General features: G+C 69.5%; 3 protein-coding genes across 5 annotated transcripts; 1 reads left to right on the top strand and 2 right to left on the bottom strand.

Annotated features, from left to right (window-relative positions):
• Nucleotides 1–7: 7 nt before the first annotated feature.
• CLPP (caseinolytic mitochondrial matrix peptidase proteolytic subunit) lies at nt 8–2596 on the bottom strand. The gene is made up of 7 exons (XM_063389220.1): nt 2530–2596; nt 2177–2275; nt 1718–1789; nt 1534–1630; nt 820–1007; nt 364–469; nt 8–287 (listed from the first exon to the last, which is right to left on the bottom strand). The coding sequence occupies exons 1-7, from the start codon at nt 2545–2547 to the stop codon at nt 115–117; spliced, it is 753 nt and encodes a 250-aa protein (XP_063245290.1). The 5' UTR covers nt 2548–2596; the 3' UTR covers nt 8–114.
• A 758-nt stretch (nt 2597–3354) lies between these two features.
• On the top strand, nt 3355–10039 carry RFX1 (regulatory factor X1). Of its 3 annotated transcripts, none has more exons than XM_063389210.1 (18): nt 3355–3568; nt 3932–4141; nt 4275–4360; nt 4812–4865; nt 4950–5038; nt 5136–5454; nt 6061–6242; nt 6420–6539; nt 6614–6729; nt 6804–6922; nt 7000–7088; nt 7377–7528; nt 7763–7860; nt 8289–8438; nt 8625–8833; nt 9044–9197; nt 9412–9457; nt 9721–10039. In XM_063389210.1, the coding sequence occupies exons 2-18, from the start codon at nt 3940–3942 to the stop codon at nt 9903–9905; spliced, it is 2370 nt and encodes a 789-aa protein (XP_063245280.1). In that variant the 5' UTR covers nt 3355–3568; nt 3932–3939; the 3' UTR covers nt 9906–10039. The 3 variants fall into 3 exon arrangements, with proteins under 3 accessions (XP_063245280.1, XP_063245279.1, XP_063245281.1); XM_063389209.1 differs by having other exon boundaries at nt 4272–4360; XM_063389211.1 differs by lacking the exon at nt 4812–4865 and having other exon boundaries at nt 3356–3568; nt 4272–4360.
• A 585-nt stretch (nt 10040–10624) lies between these two features.
• DCAF15 (DDB1 and CUL4 associated factor 15) lies at nt 10625–15580 on the bottom strand. Its single transcript, XM_063389224.1, is given in 14 exon segments — nt 10625–10849; nt 11125–11240; nt 11679–11783; nt 11877–11962; nt 12192–12320; nt 12413–12504; nt 12590–12968; nt 12970–13031; nt 13203–13369; nt 13938–14078; nt 14155–14261; nt 14341–14476; nt 14662–14759; nt 15413–15580. Coding segments are annotated over 14 exon segments (1803 nt in total). The 5' UTR covers nt 15542–15580; the 3' UTR covers nt 10625–10793.
• Nucleotides 15581–15701: the final 121 nt, after the last annotated feature.

Raw genomic sequence — 15701 nt, 5'->3', positions numbered from 1 at the left:
GACTCACTTGGGTTCCACAGCCCTTTATTTCCACACAGGAGTACGGGGTGGGGGAAGGCAAGGGGCCCAGAGCTCCACCACTCCAAAGGTGCGCCCCAACGCCCCCTGGGGGTCTCAGGATGCCGGGGGGACTTGGGGGGCTCCGGAGGAGCTGTTGGGGGGCTCCTTCTGCACCAGCCGGGGCTCATCCTCGCCACGGGGTGGGGGATGCACCAGCACCTGGTCCAGGAGTCCGAATTCCTGCGCCTCCACTGGGCTCAGGTACCGGTCCCGCTCCATGGCGGCTTCTGGGGAGGCACAGGGGGGTCAGGGGTACCCCCGGGGAAATCTGGGGGGTCCTGAGGGGCTTGGGGGGTCCCTCACCAATGACGGGCAGTGGCTGCCCCGTGTGCTTGGCGTAGAGCCCGTTGATCTGGCGCTTCAGCTTCAGGATCTCCTCGGCCTGGATGGCGATGTCAGTGGCCTGGCCCTGAGTGGGGGAGTCCGGGGTGCTCAGGGGGGCTCTGGGGGAGTTTGAGCCTTCCCCAGCCCTGCCCACAGCCTTGGGGGAGTCCATGCCCACCCACCTCCCCAGTATCCCTGGGGGGTCCCAGCACGTGTCTCCCCACCCAGGTTCCCCCTTTCTCCCTTCCGGGCACCGCCCCCCCCTCTTCCAGAGCCCCCTCCCCACACACACAACATGGGAGCCCCCCTCCCCATTTCTGTGCTTCCCACATTTCGGGCTCTTCCCAAGCTCTCCTCCCCCACCCAAACTCTCCTCCGGCACCACTCCCTGCCCCCCGAGCCCCCTGCCCGGGCCGTGGGGGCGGGGGTCCATACCCGGGCCCCCCCCGAGGGCTGGTGCACCATGATGCGGGCGTTGGGCAGCGCGTGGCGCATGCCGGGCGCGCCGGCCGCCAGCAGCAGCGAGCCCATGCTGGCCGCCTGCCCCACACACCACGTGCACACCGGCGTCAGCACGTACTGCATCGTGTCGTAGATGGCCAGCCCCGAGGTCACCGAGCCTCCTGGGGGTCAGGAACCCCGTCAGGGACACCCCAAAAGGCATTCGCACCCCTATAGAGACCCCCGAGAGATGGAACAGCCCCCGGGACCCTCAGCAGTGACCCCCTGGGGGCTGTAGGTGGCCAGGGGAGATCACCAGGACTGCTGGGGGATAGACAGGGCCCACAGGGACATCCCCAAAGTGGCCCCAAGACCCCCAGACTCCCCCATGGGACCCCCCCCAACCCATTCAAACTCCACATGGCTCGAAAATCCACAACAGCCCCTGGACTCCCAAGCCCTGCGGGGCTGTAGGTGGCCAAGGCAGGGTCACCAAGGCTCTGGTGGGGGCGGACACCCCCTTGGTGACACCCTCAGACCCTCCCTGACCACACAAACTCCCCCAATTCCCCCAACCCTCCCCTTTCTGCCCCTGGGGAAGGTTCACAACCATCTCCACACGGTCCCATCTCCCCTTTCAGACCCTGCAGCCCTTCCCCAAAGCCCCCTCTTTGTCCCCCAGCCCCCCTCAAAGCCCCCCAGCCTCACCAGGGCTGTTGATGTACATGTGGATGGGTTTCTTGTTGCTTTCGGACTGCAGGAACAGCAGCTGGGCGATCACCAGGCTCGCCAGGCTGTCATCAATCTGGGGGGGGGGGCACGGAGGGCTCAGGGCGTCCCCGGGGCTCTCAGGGGCGGCTCTGGGGTCCCCGAGCCCCCCGGGGGTACCCACCGGGCCCATGACGCAGACGATGCGCTCCCGCAGCAGCCGCGAGTAAATGTCGTAGGCCCGCTCCCCCCGGCCCTGCAGGAGGAACGGGGGGCTCAGGGGGGCTTGTGGGGGTGTCAGAGCTCTGGGGGGTTTGGAGGGGCCGGCAGGATTGTTTGGGCGGAGCTTGGGGGTCAGGAAGGGTCAGGGGACAAACGGGAACCCCTGAATTGATGTTGTAGGTGCGACCCCTCCGGCCCTAGGGGGGAAAGGGGGGTCCCGGCCTGGGTCTGGGGGCGTCCGGGGAATGTGGAGGAGGCTGGGAGGGGCTGGAGGCTCGGGGGGGAAAAAGGAGGTGGGTCCGGGGCTGCTGAAGGGGGTAGTCGGAGGGCTCGGAGGGGTTTGGGGCGGGCCAGGAGGATCTGTGGGGGTCCGAAGGGGGTCGGGGGGCTCTGGGGTCCCCGGGACGCCCCCCGTGCTCACCGTCTGCTCCACCACGATGGGGATGAGCGGGGGGGCGCGGGCGGGAACCGTGCCGTGCAGGCAGCGCCGGGCGCCGGCCCAGGCCCGGCGGAGGGAGCGCTGGGGGGAAAGGAGGAGTCACCGAGAGCCCCTCGGAACCGAGAATCACCCCCGGAAACCCCCCAGGACCGGGACCCCCCCGAAACCGAGACCCTCCAAGACGGGACACGCCAGCACCGGGACTCCCCCTGGGTTCGCCCCGGACCGAGAAAATGCCGGAACCCTCCCCGGAACCGGGAGCCCCGGAACGCCCCGGGACCCCCCGGGACCCCCCGGGACCCCCCGGGACCCCCGGGACCCCCCCGCCCCCTCACCGCCACCCCCGGCCCCATCGCGCCCCGGAAGCGCTCCAGGGACACGTGACCTGCGCGCACGTGACATCGCTTCCCGCCGGCCGCGCCCCCTCACGGCCACGCCTTCCGTGGAACCCCGCCCCCCTGTGGGCGGGGCCACCAACATCACCTGACGCCCCTCAGGACTACGCTTCCCATCGTGCTCCGCGGTACGGCCGCCATGACACCGCCGGAAGCTGAGCTCGGGGTCCCCACCCTCTCATTTGCGGCCTCCCCCGGAGTCAGCACAGCCCCTCGATGGACCCAGCACAGCCCTATAGATCAATTGTAACCGTTTAAAGGCCCGGTAGCGCCCCGCGAACAGCACGGCCTTAGGAGTGTCCATAGCCACATGCTGGGCCTCCCAGTCCTAAGGGTCCCACGGCTGGACCCCCGTTTCATTCCTCCAATTGAACCGCCCGTTCTCCCCATCACAGCGCTAATTACACCCCCCGGCAGCGCCAGCTAAGGAGGAATGCCGTGAAAAGCGCCCAGCGATGGCGTCACGCCTCCTTGACGTCACAGGCACCTCTGCCGCCAGGGACCACATCTCCCGGCAGCCCCCGCGGCCCCCGGCGCGCTCACCCCTCGCGCTGATCGGCAGCCGCTCCGACCAATAGAATTGCGCCAGCTCCCCTCATGGCCCCGCCCTCCCCACCTCCCTCAGGAAGTGCTGATAGACGTACGGAAAAACCAATCAGACGATGGAGAGGCGGGGCTTGTGAAGAGCGACGCGTGGCTTAACCAACCAGCGCAGGTCGGCGGAGAATTGTAACCAATAGGGGATGGGGGCGGGACCTATGCGGTGGGCTCCGCCCGCCGCCGAGGCGGGTAGCAACAGTTGCCCCGGTGAGGGACCAGGGAGGCCGCCATAGCCACGGTCACCGTGGCGACCGCGCTCCGGCCCGGCCCGGCCCCTGCCGCGGCCGCCCCCCGCTCCGTCGGGCCCCGCCGGCAGCAGCAGCCGCGGCACCGGGGGCAGGCGGAGCCCGCGCGGGGCCCCGGCGGCGGCCGCGGGCAGGTGGGTCCGAGCGGCGCCGCCAAAATGGCGGCGGGGGGGGGTGAAGGGGGGAGCGGGGGGGGGGGCAGCGGGCCTGGGCGGGGGGCGGGGCTTGAGGACCCCGCGCGATTGGCGGGCGGGCGGGCCAATGGGGAGGCGGGGCGGGGGGCGGGAGCCAATGTGGGCGCGCTGATCGCGGCTGGACACGCCCCCTTACTCGCGGTGATGTCACAAACGAGTCGTGACGTCACTTGCGGGCATCCCTGGGGCGTTGTCTTGTGACGTCACGCGGGATGTTACGTGCTGGGGTAGCATCAGCTCTTTTTTCCTCGGTGACGTCCGTCCTGCACTGACGTCACCTATCACCGTGACGTCACTCCCCAGCCGTCACCATGGCGACCCAACCCTCCTTCGTCACCGAGCTGACAGCGACGACGTCACAGCCGCAGCAGCCACCGCCCTCGGCACCGCCCCCCGCCGGCACCGCCCCTTTTGGGGCGGAGCTGCCGGGAGGCCCCGCCTCCGGGGCGCCCCCCCCGACGACCCCCGCGCCCGCGCCCCCCGCCCAGCAGTTCATCGTGGTCACCGTGGCGGGTGAGCACCCCAAACCCACCGCGGCTCGCCCCAAAAGCCCGCCCTGCCCTCACCCCCTGCTTTTGGGGGTGACCCCAGAACGGGGGGAGGACGAAAGTCTGACCCGAATGTGCCGTTTTTGTTCCCAAAGCAGAGGGGCTGCGGCCCCCGGAGGGCGCCGAGGGCAGCCCCGCCCCCCCCGCGCCCCCCCAGCCCGGGCCCAGCCCCGGGGGGCAGCAGGTGCGAAAACCAGGGGAAAACTGGGTCGAAATCGGGAATGGAGCGGAGTGAAATGTGGTTAAAGTGGGCTGGGAGGGGGTAAAAATTTGCTACAGTTGCCCAAAATGGGCAGAAATGGGGTCAAATGTGAGGGGAGGGGGGTGAAATGGGCTGGAATGGGGTAAAATTCAGCTGATCTGGCCCAAAGTATACAGAAATAGAGTTGGAATGGGGCTGGAACAAGGTGATATGGGATGAATTAGGATAAATTTGGGATAAAGCTGGGGTGGAATGGGGCAAAATCGGATGAAAAACGTGAGAATTGGAAGAAAACGAGAGTGAGATGGGATGGACTGGTCTGGAATGGGGCAAAAGGGGTCTGAAACGGGTTAAAGTGGTGCTGAAAAGGGTTAAACCGGGGCTGCCAAGCGCCCCGAGAGCTGAACCGGGGGTGCCCTCCCTGTGCCCCCAGCGCTCCCCAGCCCCCAGCGCCACGGCTGCCCCCAAGCCCGGCCCCCCCCAGGAGGTGAGCGGGGGCCGTTCGGGGGGGACGGGGGGTGTTGGGGGGTGCCCCCCGCTGACCCCCCCGGTGTGTGTGTGTGTCCCCCAGGTGCAGCAGCTGCCGCCGGTGCAGCACGTGTTCCCCGCCCCTGTGCCCTACGTGGAGGGAGGGGACGGCTCGTACCCCCCCGGCGCCATGTGAGTGCCCCCCCGGCCACCCCCGCGGCCCCTCGGGGGGGTCTCCAGGGCTCGCTGACCCCCCCCCCCCGCCCCGTCCTGTGCTTTTCCCCCGCAGCCGCTCGGGCTCGTTCCCCTTCGCCGAGACGCCGCTGTTCGGGCAGAACTCGGGGGGCTACTTCGAGGGGGCCGGGGGGGCCGCGGTGCAGCCCAGCCCGCCCCCGCCGCCCCCTCCCCCGGCCAGCTCGCAGGCCGCCCCCGCCAGCGCCCCCGTGCCCATGTACGTGGCGGGAGGACAGATCCTGGGGAGCCCCCCCGCGCCCCCAGCGCAGGGCGGCTCCGGGACCCCCGGCGGAGGCACCTACGTCATCCAGGGGGGGTACATGGGGGGCGGCAGCGCGGCCTACGCCCACACCACCCGCGCCTCCCCCGCCACGGTGAGAGCCCGGCGCGGGGGGCACCGGGCCGGGGTCGGGGAGAGGAGGGGGCACGGCTGTCCTGGGGAGAGGAGGGGGCACGGCTGTCCTGGGGAGAGGAGGGGGCATGGCTGTCCTGGGGGGAGCCTTCGCCCGAGGGTTTTGGGGGGAAGGCAGGAGGTTTGGGAGGGGGAAAAGGGGGCATGTGGGAAAGGAAAAAAAGGAGGGTCGGGAGCTTAGTTCGAGAGTTGGGGCAAAATGGGAGATTTGGGGAAAATACATTTTGGAGGAAGAAGAGAGATTCGGGAAAAAATATCTGGAGGAGAATGGGAAATAGAGGATGAAAAATGGAGATGTGTGAGGGAAGTGCTGAGATTTTGGGAAGGAAACCCAGCGCTTTGGCCGCGGGGACATCCCTTCCCCGTGAACACCACCCGTGACTCGTCACAGTAATTCCTGCCACCCCTCAGTATTTCAGGGCAAAACCCGTCAGAAAAGGGCTCGGGGGAAGGGGGCGGGTGTGGCACTGAGGGCGGGGTTTGGGCGCTCTGGACGGGGCACAGGTGGGAAGGGCGGGGTCCAGGGGGTTTTTGGGGTGCGGGTGACCCCCCCTTTTGCCCCCCGCAGGTGCAGTGGCTGCTGGACAACTACGAGACGGCCGAGGGGGTGAGTTTGCCCCGCAGCGCTCTGTACTGCCACTACCTGCTGCACTGCCAGGGCCACAAGCTGGAGCCCGTCAACGCCGCCTCCTTCGGGAAGCTCATCCGCTCCGTGTTCATGGGGCTGCGCACGCGGCGCCTCGGCACCAGGTCAGAGCCCCAAAAACGCCAAAATCACCCCCAAAACGCGCCGTGAGCCCCCGCAGTGAGCGCAGCGCCCCTGCAGGTCGGACTGCGCCATTGCAGCGCGCCCCGCGCTCAGGGGAGACCCCCGAAGCGCCCGGGGGGTCCCAGCGCCCCTAATCCCCCCCTGCTCCCGCCCTGCAGGGGGAACTCCAAGTACCACTACTACGGGCTGCGCATCAAGGCGGGGTCGCCGCTGCTGCGGCTCGTGGAGGACCAGCAGCACCTGGCCATGCGCCAGCAGCCCTTCGCCCAGAAACAGCGGTGAGGGCCGCGCAGCACCCCCCTCCGAGCCCCCCAAACCCCGCAGGTCCTCACCCTCTTCCCGCCCCCCACAGCCTCAAACCCGTGCAGAAGGTGGAGGGGGGGGTCACCAACGGGGTGTCGTCAGGACCGGCCCCCCCCGGCGTCCCCGACATCAGCGCCCAAGTGCAGCAGTACCAGCAGTTCCTGGGTGAGCATCCCCACCGCTGTGCACCCCTTTCTCCCCGATTTTGGGGAGCCCCCCTGACCCCTGGATCCCCGCAGACGCCTCCCGCACGCTGCCAGAGTTCCCCGAGATCGACGTGCAGGGGAAGGGGCTCCCCGAGGGCGCAGGGGCCGAGGATCTGCGCATGTTCCAGCAGCTCTACCGGGAGCACTGCGAGGTGGGAACCCCCCTGGGCCCCAAAACCACCCCCTCCCCGCATCCTGGGACCCCCCTGACCCCCCTGTGCCCCCCAAGGCCATCGTGGATGTGATGATCAACCTCCAGTTCTCACTGGTGGAGACGCTCTGGAAAAGCTTCTGGCGCTGTAGCAGTGAGACCGATGCGTGAGTGGAGGGGGCCTCCAAACTGGGGGGTTCTGCGGGCTGGGGGGACCCCGGGGGACATGGAGGGGACATGGGGAACAGCAAGATTTAGGGGTCCCGTGGGTGTGGGAGTGCTGAGGACGTGGGGGTTCCTCCCGACATGGGGTGTCTGAGACCCCTGGGATTTTGGGGTCCCCAGGATGTGGGGTGCAAATGGCTTTGTGGCTGCTGGAGTGGTATGTGGGGGTGCTCTGGGGCTGCTGGGGGTCCTCCCAGGTTTTGGGGTGACCCCGGCCCCCCGTTCTGCAGGCAGGAGGAGGCGGAGCGGCGCCTGCCCCGGCGGCGGCTGCTGCTGCTGGCCCGGCACGAGCCCGTCCTGCGCTGGGTGCGCGACTGCGACCACACCCTGTACCAGGGACTGGTGGAGATCCTGGTGCCCGACGTGCTGCGCCCCATCCCCAGTGAGCCCCCAAATCCCCCAGACCCCCCCAAACCCCTCAAACCCAGCATGGACCCCCAAAAACCCCCAAGAACCTTCCCAACCCAGAACGGCCTCCAGTGGGACCCAGCTTTCCTCAAAAGCTCCCAGGGAGAATCTACACCCCCCCAAACCCTCACCCAGACCCCTGAAAGTTCATTGTGGCCCCTCTAAGGTCTCTCAGCACCCCAAATCCCTCTTTTGCTCCCCTTTCCAGGTGCCTTGACCCAGGCGATCCGGAACTTCGCCAAGAGCCTGGAGAGCTGGTTGGGAAATGCCATGGTCAGCATGCCCGAGGAGATGGTCCGAGTCAAGGTGGGCTCTGGGGGGCTCTGGGGCATTTGGGGGGGTTACGGAGGCTTTGAGGTGTTTGAGGGGACTGTGGGGGGAAAACGTGGGGAGCACAGTGGGGTTTGAGGGGTCTATGGGAGGTCTGAGAGTCTCAGTGTTGGGGTTGGGGGGGTTGTGCTGGATTTTAGGGGAGTTGGGGGGTGGGTCCTGGGGGCCTCGGGAGGGTTTGGGGGGAAGTTCTGGGGTTTGAGGGGCCTGTGGAGGAGCCTTAGGAGGGGACCATGGGGTGAAGCGGCCTGGAGTGTGGTCATGGTGGGCCCTGGGGTGTTTTGGGAGCTTCAGGGGGTCATGGTGGGTCTGGGGGGTTTTGGGGTGCTGTGCCAAGCTCTGGGGGGCTCTGGAGGGGTTCTGAGGGTGCCCAGTGCCCCCCTGAGCCCGCAGTTTGCCCGCAGGCAGCAGCGGCCGGGGCCTTTGCGCAGACCCTGCGGCGCTACACGTCCCTGAACCACCTGGCACAGGCAGCCCGGGCCGTGCTGCAGAACACGGCCCAGATCAGCCAGATGCTCAGCGACCTCAACCGCGTCGACTTCGCCAACGTCCAGGTCTGGGGGGACCCCAAACGGGGCTTGGGAGGCTGGGCCGGCCCCGTCCCTAGAGCTGCTCCCTGGCCCAGAGGCCCTCCCTGGATGCCCGGGGTGTGCGGAGCTGGGGCAGGGCCGGGGGTGGGCCGGGGGTGGGCCGGGGGTCGTGCCCCCGTTCCAGATTCCACCCGGTGCCCCGCCCCGCAGGAGCAGGCGGCCTGGGTGTGCCGCTGCGAGGCGCGCGTGGTGCAGCGCCTGGAGCAGGATTTCAAGGCCACGCTGGGGCAGCAGCACTCTCTGGAGCAGTGGGCGGCCTGGCTGGACGCCGTCGTGGGCCGTGTCCTGCGCCCGCACCTGGGCACGCCCGGGCTGCCCCGCGCCGCCAAGCTCTTCCTGCTCAAGTGGTCCTTCTACAGGTGAGGAGCCCCCAGAAAGAGCCCGACATCCCGCAGGGGATCAATCCCACAGACACCCCGACCTCCCCTGCCAGCCCCCTGTGGCCCCGCGGACACTCCCAGTGCTCCCAGAGCCTCCTGGAAGCCCCCAGGCCCCCCCCGCTGCCCCCACGACCCTTCTGCACGCCTCCCCCGGCCCCCAGACCCGCTGACCCCGCCGTGCCCCCCCAGCTCGATGGTGATCCGGGACCTGACCCTGCGCAGCGCCGCCAGCTTCGGCTCCTTCCACCTGATCCGCCTGCTCTACGACGAGTACATGTACTACCTGGTGGAGCAGCGCGTGGCGCGGGCCCGGGGCACCTGCCCCATCGCCGTCATGGGCGAGGTGGGCACAGGGGGGCTGCCGGGGGGCTCGGGGCAGGTGTGGGGAGCTCTCACCTCTGTCACCTGGGGTGCAGCTCAGGGCACGTGTCCCATCACTGTCGTGGGCACGGGGGGGCTGTTAGAGGGGTCCGGGGGATGTTTAGGGGGAGCAACCCTCAGCCTCCAGGAAACATCCCCAAACTTGACCCCCCGCTCCTTTCGTCCCCTTCCCCCAGTTTGCCAACCTGACCAGCTCCCTGAACTCGCAGGACCCTGACAAAGGTGAGTGACACCCCCATCCCTGCACGGCCCCAGCAAGGTGGAGCCCCCCTCACCCGTGATGGGGGGCAGTAACTTTGGGAGAGGGTAATTCCGGATGGGGAGGGGTTAATTCTGAGGCAGGGGTTAATTTTGGGCTGGTGTGTTAATTGGGAGGTTCAATTCTGGAACCTAGAGATGGCAGCCCCCCACCACGACTGGTTTTTTGTGGGGGGGCACTGGGAGGGTCACCCCACCCCCCTCCCCACACTGTTCCTCCCCCACAGACGAGGAGGAGGAGGAGGAGGAGGAGAGTGATGAGGAGCTGCCGGCAGAACTGGGGCTCGGGGGGGCCGAGGGCCCCCCTGATTCCCTGGAGCCCCCCCTGGAGCCCGCCCTGGAGCCTCCCCCGGCCAAGCTGCCCCGGGCCGACCCCCGCGGGCTCTTTGTGCAGGCCCTGCCCTCGAGCTGAGCCCCCCGCGCCTCCCCGGGGGGGACAATGTGCCTTAAGCGACGCCGGGACCGTGCCAAAGCCCCCCCGGCCCCCCCGGCGGGGGAAAGGGACCCGCAGGACTTGGGGATGGCCCCTCCCCCCGGGGGGGTGGGGACCCTTTGGGGGGGAGGAAGGGGAAGCCGGGGGGGCGGGGGGGAGGTGAACAAAGACCGTGGGGACCCCTGGCCGCTGCCCCCTCCCCCCCTGCAGTGCCAAACCTCCTCCCCCGCTGCCTTACGCCCCCTCCCCCCGCATGTCGGGCCCCCCCGGCCCCCCCCCGCGCTTCGCCCCTCCCCCCCGTATTAGATTTTGGCGTTTTCGATCATTTTGTGCTTTGTGCCCCCCCGGGGGGAGGGGCCGTGTCCGTGGCCGCCCGTGTGGAAATTAAGCCAAACCTGGAATTTGGGGGGGGGTTCGGGGGTGGGTTGGGGTCCCCCCATCCTCCCCCCGCTCCCCCTGCCCCTCCCCTTCCTTGCAGACGCTGTTTTTTACCTTTTGTAGCTTCTTTGTAAAAGGAATAAAAACCAACTGCGGTGTTTGCCCGGCTCTGCCTGTGCCAGCTGGGGGCAAACCCCAGAGTCACCCACAGCAAACAGGGCTCAACCCAAAATGCAGGGATTCACCCCAAATCCCTGCCCGGAACCTGCCCTCCAAACCCCAGGACGAGCCCCAAATCCCAGTGAATCAAAGGGCCAAAATGTGGAAATGGTAATTTAATTTTGGGGAGGGGAATTGGAGGTCCAGGGGACCCCTCCCCACCCCCGATAAAACACTGAATGGCAAAAAGAACAAAAAAAAAATCAAAAGGAAAAAAAAGGCCCCAAAGAGGGGCTTGGGTCTGTGTCCATCTCCAGAAGGATCCCGGGGTCACAGCACGATCCAGGTGTAGCGCTCGTTGTCCGCCAGAACCTTCAGGGAACAGCCTTGGGGGGGAGGCAGCGATGGTGAGGGGCAGACCCCCAAACCCAGGCAGAAAACCCCCCCGACCCCCCAGGACCCCTCCCCAAACTCACCCAGCCTCCCTGGGAGCTCTGGATCCTGCCCCCCACCCCCCTGGACACTCCTGGGACTGCCCCTGGTCCCCGCCAGGGACCCCCCTGGAACCCCCAGCCCCTCCTCTGGCCACCCCAGGATGCCCCCAGCCCCTGCAGGGACCCCTCCCCACCACGGAGCCCCCTCTGATCCCCCGGAGCCCCACCCTTGTGCAGGGCCTCGTTGGTCATCCTGTGCACGCCGCGGCCGGGCCCCTCGGGGACGAGCCAGCGCATCACGGTGTCCACGCAGCCCTTGCGGTAGGAGCTCCACACGCTGCCACTGCCACGGCACGTTGGGGGGCTGGGGGGACCCCCGGGCCCCCCCAAAGGGACTCCGGGGTCCCCACGGGCACAGTGGCCCTGCAGCATTTGGGGCACCCCAAGTGCAGCCGCTGCCGAAGGGGGGCTCGGGGGGGTTTGGGGGCGCTCGGGGTGGGTGACAGCGGGGCTGGGGACGGTCCCTGAGCCCCTCCAGGACCACGAACTGCTGCAGGGGGCCCCCAAGAATGCAACCAGCCCCCCCCAAACCCACCTGAGCATCACCAATCACCCCCAGACCCCCCAAATCACCGCCCAGAACCTCCAAATCCTCAAGACCCAATGCTCACCCACGGCCCACCAAAATTCACCTCAGATCTGCAAACTCCCCTGCCAGTCCCCCCAATCACCTCCAGCTCCCCTAAGCACCGTCCCAGCCACATCCCTCCCCCCTCCTCACCTGGTCTGCCCCTTGACCTCGGTGAGGTCCCCCACACCCACGGTGGTGAAGGTGCCGCTGTTGAGGTCCCAGGCCACCTTGAGGCTCGTGTGGTACGTCCTGGGCCTGGCAAGGGCGGGGTCAGCGCCGGGGGTCCCGAGGGAGCTCTGGGGCCGCCCCAGTCCCACCCCAGTCCCACCCCAGTCCCACCCCTCTCACCGGAGCTGCCCCTCCTCGTCAGGGGAGGGGAAGGCCAGCAGCAGCAGCCCGATGTTTATCACCACCTGGTTGGTCTCGGGGCACACCTGGAGGCACAAATCGGGGTGAGGGCGATCCCCCCGTTCAGGGGGTCCCACGGGGGTCTGGGCGAGTCCTGGGTGGGTTTTCGGGGTATCCCAGGGGTGTCAGGGGGTCCTGCACCTTCGGGATGCATGGTGGTGACACAGGACACAGAAAAGCTGGCGTGGGGGGCACTGAGAACTGGGGGCACCCCGGGGTTCTGGGGGCTCCGGGTGGGCTCAGGGGGCTCGGCACCTCGAGGATGACGATGTCGTAGTCGCTGAAGGAGCAGAACTGGCGGGACCAGGCGGCGTCGTTGCGAATCACCTCGTTAATGACGTACTCAAAGTCCAGCGTGAGCTGCTCCACCGTCAGGTACTGCCCCTGGGGGGGCCCGGGGGGTCACCGGGGCTCTGCCCAACCCCCCACGGGCTCCTAGGGGTCCCCCGGGGATCTGGGGGGGCCCTGAGCCCCACCTGGGCCGTGGCTCGGTCCCGCAGCGGCCTCAGGCTGCGGCCGCTCAGGTCGGTCACCACAAAGGGCAGCGAGATCTTGTCATCCTCCAGGTCTGGGGGGAGTCAGGGGTCAGGGGGGCGCCCCAGGAACAGGGGGAGCCCAGCCCCCCATGGAGGGCACCCCCGCCCCGCACTCACCCTCGGGGGGCTCCCCAGGCTCCAGCACATAGCGCAGTTTGGTGTAGTTGACGTAGCCGGGCTCCGGGGGGGTCCCGGGGGGCTGTGGCTCCCCTGGGGGGCTGCCGGGCACTGCGGGGGGAGTCTCGGGGGGCGGCCCCTGGCAGGAGGGTGGGGGGTCCTCCCCCCCCTCCCTGTGAGCCCCCCCGGACCCTCCCCCTGCGCCCTGAGCCCGCCGGAACAGGTCGGCCACAAACTCCTTGGCCTTGGCCACGGCCGGGGAGGGGGACGCAGGGGGGAGGTCTGGGCTTTGGGGGGCTCCTGGGGGGGGCTGCGCGGCCAGGGGGGGCCCCGCAGCCCCCTCCAGCCCCTCGGGGAGCTGCGGGGCGGCGTTTTCCCCCCCTCCGGTGGGGGCCTGGAACGTTCCGGCGCTCGTAGAGGATCTGCTGGGAGCTGCTGTCGCCTGTGGGGGGTGCAGGGGTCAAGGGGGGCCTGGGGGGCGCTGAGAGGCCCCGGGGGATTTACAGGGGTCCCACAGGTTCCCATGGAGGGCTCTGGGAGCTCTTTGTGGGTTTGGGCAGTCCTGGGGGGGGCTCTGGGGGGGCTCTGGGGGCGCAGGGGGGTCCTGGGGTACCCGCGGGGTGCACGGCGATGGCGCAGGCCACGAGGGAGAAGCTGGTGTTGAGCAGCACGACGTGGTCCTTGCGCAGCTGGAAGGCGGGCTGGAAGGTGGGGAACGGGTACACCACCTGGAACTTGGTGTGCAGCAGGAAGCCGTGGCGCAGGCAGGCGGGGGGGCGCCTCACCTGGGGGCGCGGGGGGCAGGTGAGGAACCGGGGAACCCCCAGACCTGCCCCCCACAAGAGCCCCGCCTCGCTGTGGGCCCGGCGGGGCAGCCCCGGTGTCACCGGGGACGGGGGCTCACCGGGCCCGGCAGGGCAGCCCTGGTGTCACCGGGGGCTCACCGGGGGGCTCACCGGGCCCCGCGGGGCAGCCCTGGTGTCACCGGGGGCTCACCGGGGGGCTCACCGGGCCCCGCGGGGCAGCCCTGGTGTCACCGGGGGCTCACCGGGCCCAGCAGGGCAGCCCCGGTGTCACCGGGGGCTCACCGGGCCCCGCGGGGCAGCCCTGGTGTCACCGGGGGCTCACCGGGCCCCGCGGGGCAGCCCTGGTGTCACCGGGGGCTCACCGGGCCCTGCGGGGCAGCCCCGGTGTCACCGGGGGCTCACCGGGCCCAGCAGGGCAGCCCCGGTGTCACCGGGGGCGGGGGCTCACCGGGCCCCGCGGGGCAGCCCTGGTGTCACCGGGGGCAGGGGCTCACCGGGCCCCGCGGGGCAGCCCTGGTGTCACCGGGGGCTCACCGGGGGGCTCACCGGGGGCCGCGGCGGCGCGGCGGCAGGCGGGGCAGTGCCGCGGCGGGGGCACGGCCACGGCGCTCACGTAGATGTCCCGGTGGTTCTCGTCGCTCATCAGCATCATGTTCACCTGCAGCCCCGGCGCCGAGCGCGTGCTGGGGACACGGGGGACAGGGAGGTGTCACCGGGGCTCGGGCCGGGGCACGGCGGGGGGCCCGGGGTGCCACCCACTTGAAGCCGAAGACGATGACCTTGTCGCTGTCCCCCGGCCACTCGCACACGGTCAGGTAAAGGTCGCTGTAAATCTCCTCGTCCTGGAACAGCCGCACCTGGCGCACCTGGGAGGGGCCGGGAGTGGGCGGGGAGTCCCCAGGGGTGTCCCCCGCGGTGTCCCCCGTGTCCCCAGGTGTCCCCTACCAGGCGCAGCTTGCTGTGCACGTTGAACTCCCACCAGTACAGGTGGTACAGGTAGAAGGAGAAGTCGTCGTCCCCGGAGCTGCTGGTGTAGGACAGGACGTAGCGGCCGCACTTGGAGAAGCCCAGGAAGATGTGGCTGGGGGGACACGAGGGGACACAAGGGGACACGGGGACACCAAGGCAGGCCAGGGAGGTGAGGAAGGGACACAAGGAATGGGGGGACACACACAGCGGGGGTCACCTCAGGGCCCCGGCAGGGTCAGGGTCCCCCCGCAGAGCTGGGGACCCCCGCGTCTCCCCGGGGCCGGGGTCCCCCCTCACCCCGCCCACAGAAACTCCTCGTCCACGATGCTCTTGAGGGTGACGCAGACGCGCGGCGGAAGCTTCCGGAACAGCCGGGGGGAGAGCTGCCCACTGAGCTGGGGGGCGCGGGGGGGTCAGGGACCCCCCAACGCTCCCCAAGGCGGGGGAGAGTTGAGCTGGGGGGGCACGGGAGGGTCAGGGACCCCTCTAACCCTCCCCACAGACGCTCACAGCCAGGAGGAGCTGCCAACCGAGCTGGGGCAGCACGGGGGGGACAGGGACCCCCCAACACCCTCCAGAACTTCCCAACACCCCTCAAAAGCCAGGGCAGAGCTGAGCCGGGGGGCACTGCCGGCTCAGGGGCCCCCGAAGACCCCAACACCCCCCACAGCCGGGGGAGCTGCCCCTGAGCTGGGGGTGTACGAGAGGGGTCCCACATCGCCCACCGCAGCCCCTCAGCCCGTGAGCTCCGATCCCTCAGGGAACACCCCCGGCTCAGGGCTGCCCCCGCACCCCCAACCCCTCCGCCCCCCACACAGGACGCCCCAGCTCGGGACACCCTCAGGGACCCTCCACCACATCGGCATCTCCCTCAGCGTCCCTCCTTCCTCCCGCAGGGGCCCTCGCCATATCCCAGACCAGTGTCCCCTCAGCGCCCCCATCCCTCCCTCAGGGTCCCCTCACAGAGACCCCCCTCACATCCCACCTCAGGGCCCCCTCGGAACCCCCTCCCTCTGTCCCCCACCGTCCCCTCAGCTCCTCCGCTCACCCGGACGCGGTCGAGCTGCCTCACGAGGTGCTCGCGGCGGCCTCGGGGTGCGGCCCCGGGCCCAGCGCCCCCGGCCGCCCCCCGTTTCCCCCCGGGGCCGCCCCGCTCCGCTTTCGAGCTCGGCGCCATTTTCCCGGACCGGCTGCTTCCGGCGCCCCGCACGCCGCCGCCGCCCCGCCCACACCGTGCTCCCAGTGGTCGCTGCCGCACGGCCCGCGCACCTCATTGGCTGGACCATCCGTCAATCCCCAATGCCCCCCGCCTCCACGCGGCGATACGACCAATGGAA

The sequence above is a fragment of the Prinia subflava genome, unplaced genomic scaffold (assembly GCF_021018805.1).
Source record: "Prinia subflava isolate CZ2003 ecotype Zambia unplaced genomic scaffold, Cam_Psub_1.2 scaffold_72_NEW, whole genome shotgun sequence".
NCBI lineage: Eukaryota > Metazoa > Chordata > Aves > Passeriformes > Cisticolidae > Prinia > Prinia subflava.
Note: the sequence above shows the minus strand (reverse complement) of the source record. Positions and strands in the feature narration are given on the sequence as shown.

Coding starts and splice junctions, on each gene's coding strand:
- RFX1 (XM_063389209.1), top strand. CDS start 3,940: ATGGCGACCCAACCCTCCTTCGTCACCGAGCTGACAGCGACGACGTCA. Junction 6,923..6,999: donor TCTACCGGGAGCACTGCGAG/GTGGGAACCCCC, acceptor GTGCCCCCCAAG/GCCATCGTGGATGTGATGAT. Junction 9,198..9,411: donor CCATCGCCGTCATGGGCGAG/GTGGGCACAGGG, acceptor CCCTTCCCCCAG/TTTGCCAACCTGACCAGCTC.
- CLPP (XM_063389220.1), bottom strand. Junction 1,008..1,533: donor CATGTACATCAACAGCCCTG/GTGAGGCTGGGG, acceptor CCTGACCCCCAG/GAGGCTCGGTGACCTCGGGG. Junction 288..363: donor GCAGCCACTGCCCGTCATTG/GTGAGGGACCCC, acceptor GTGCCTCCCCAG/AAGCCGCCATGGAGCGGGAC.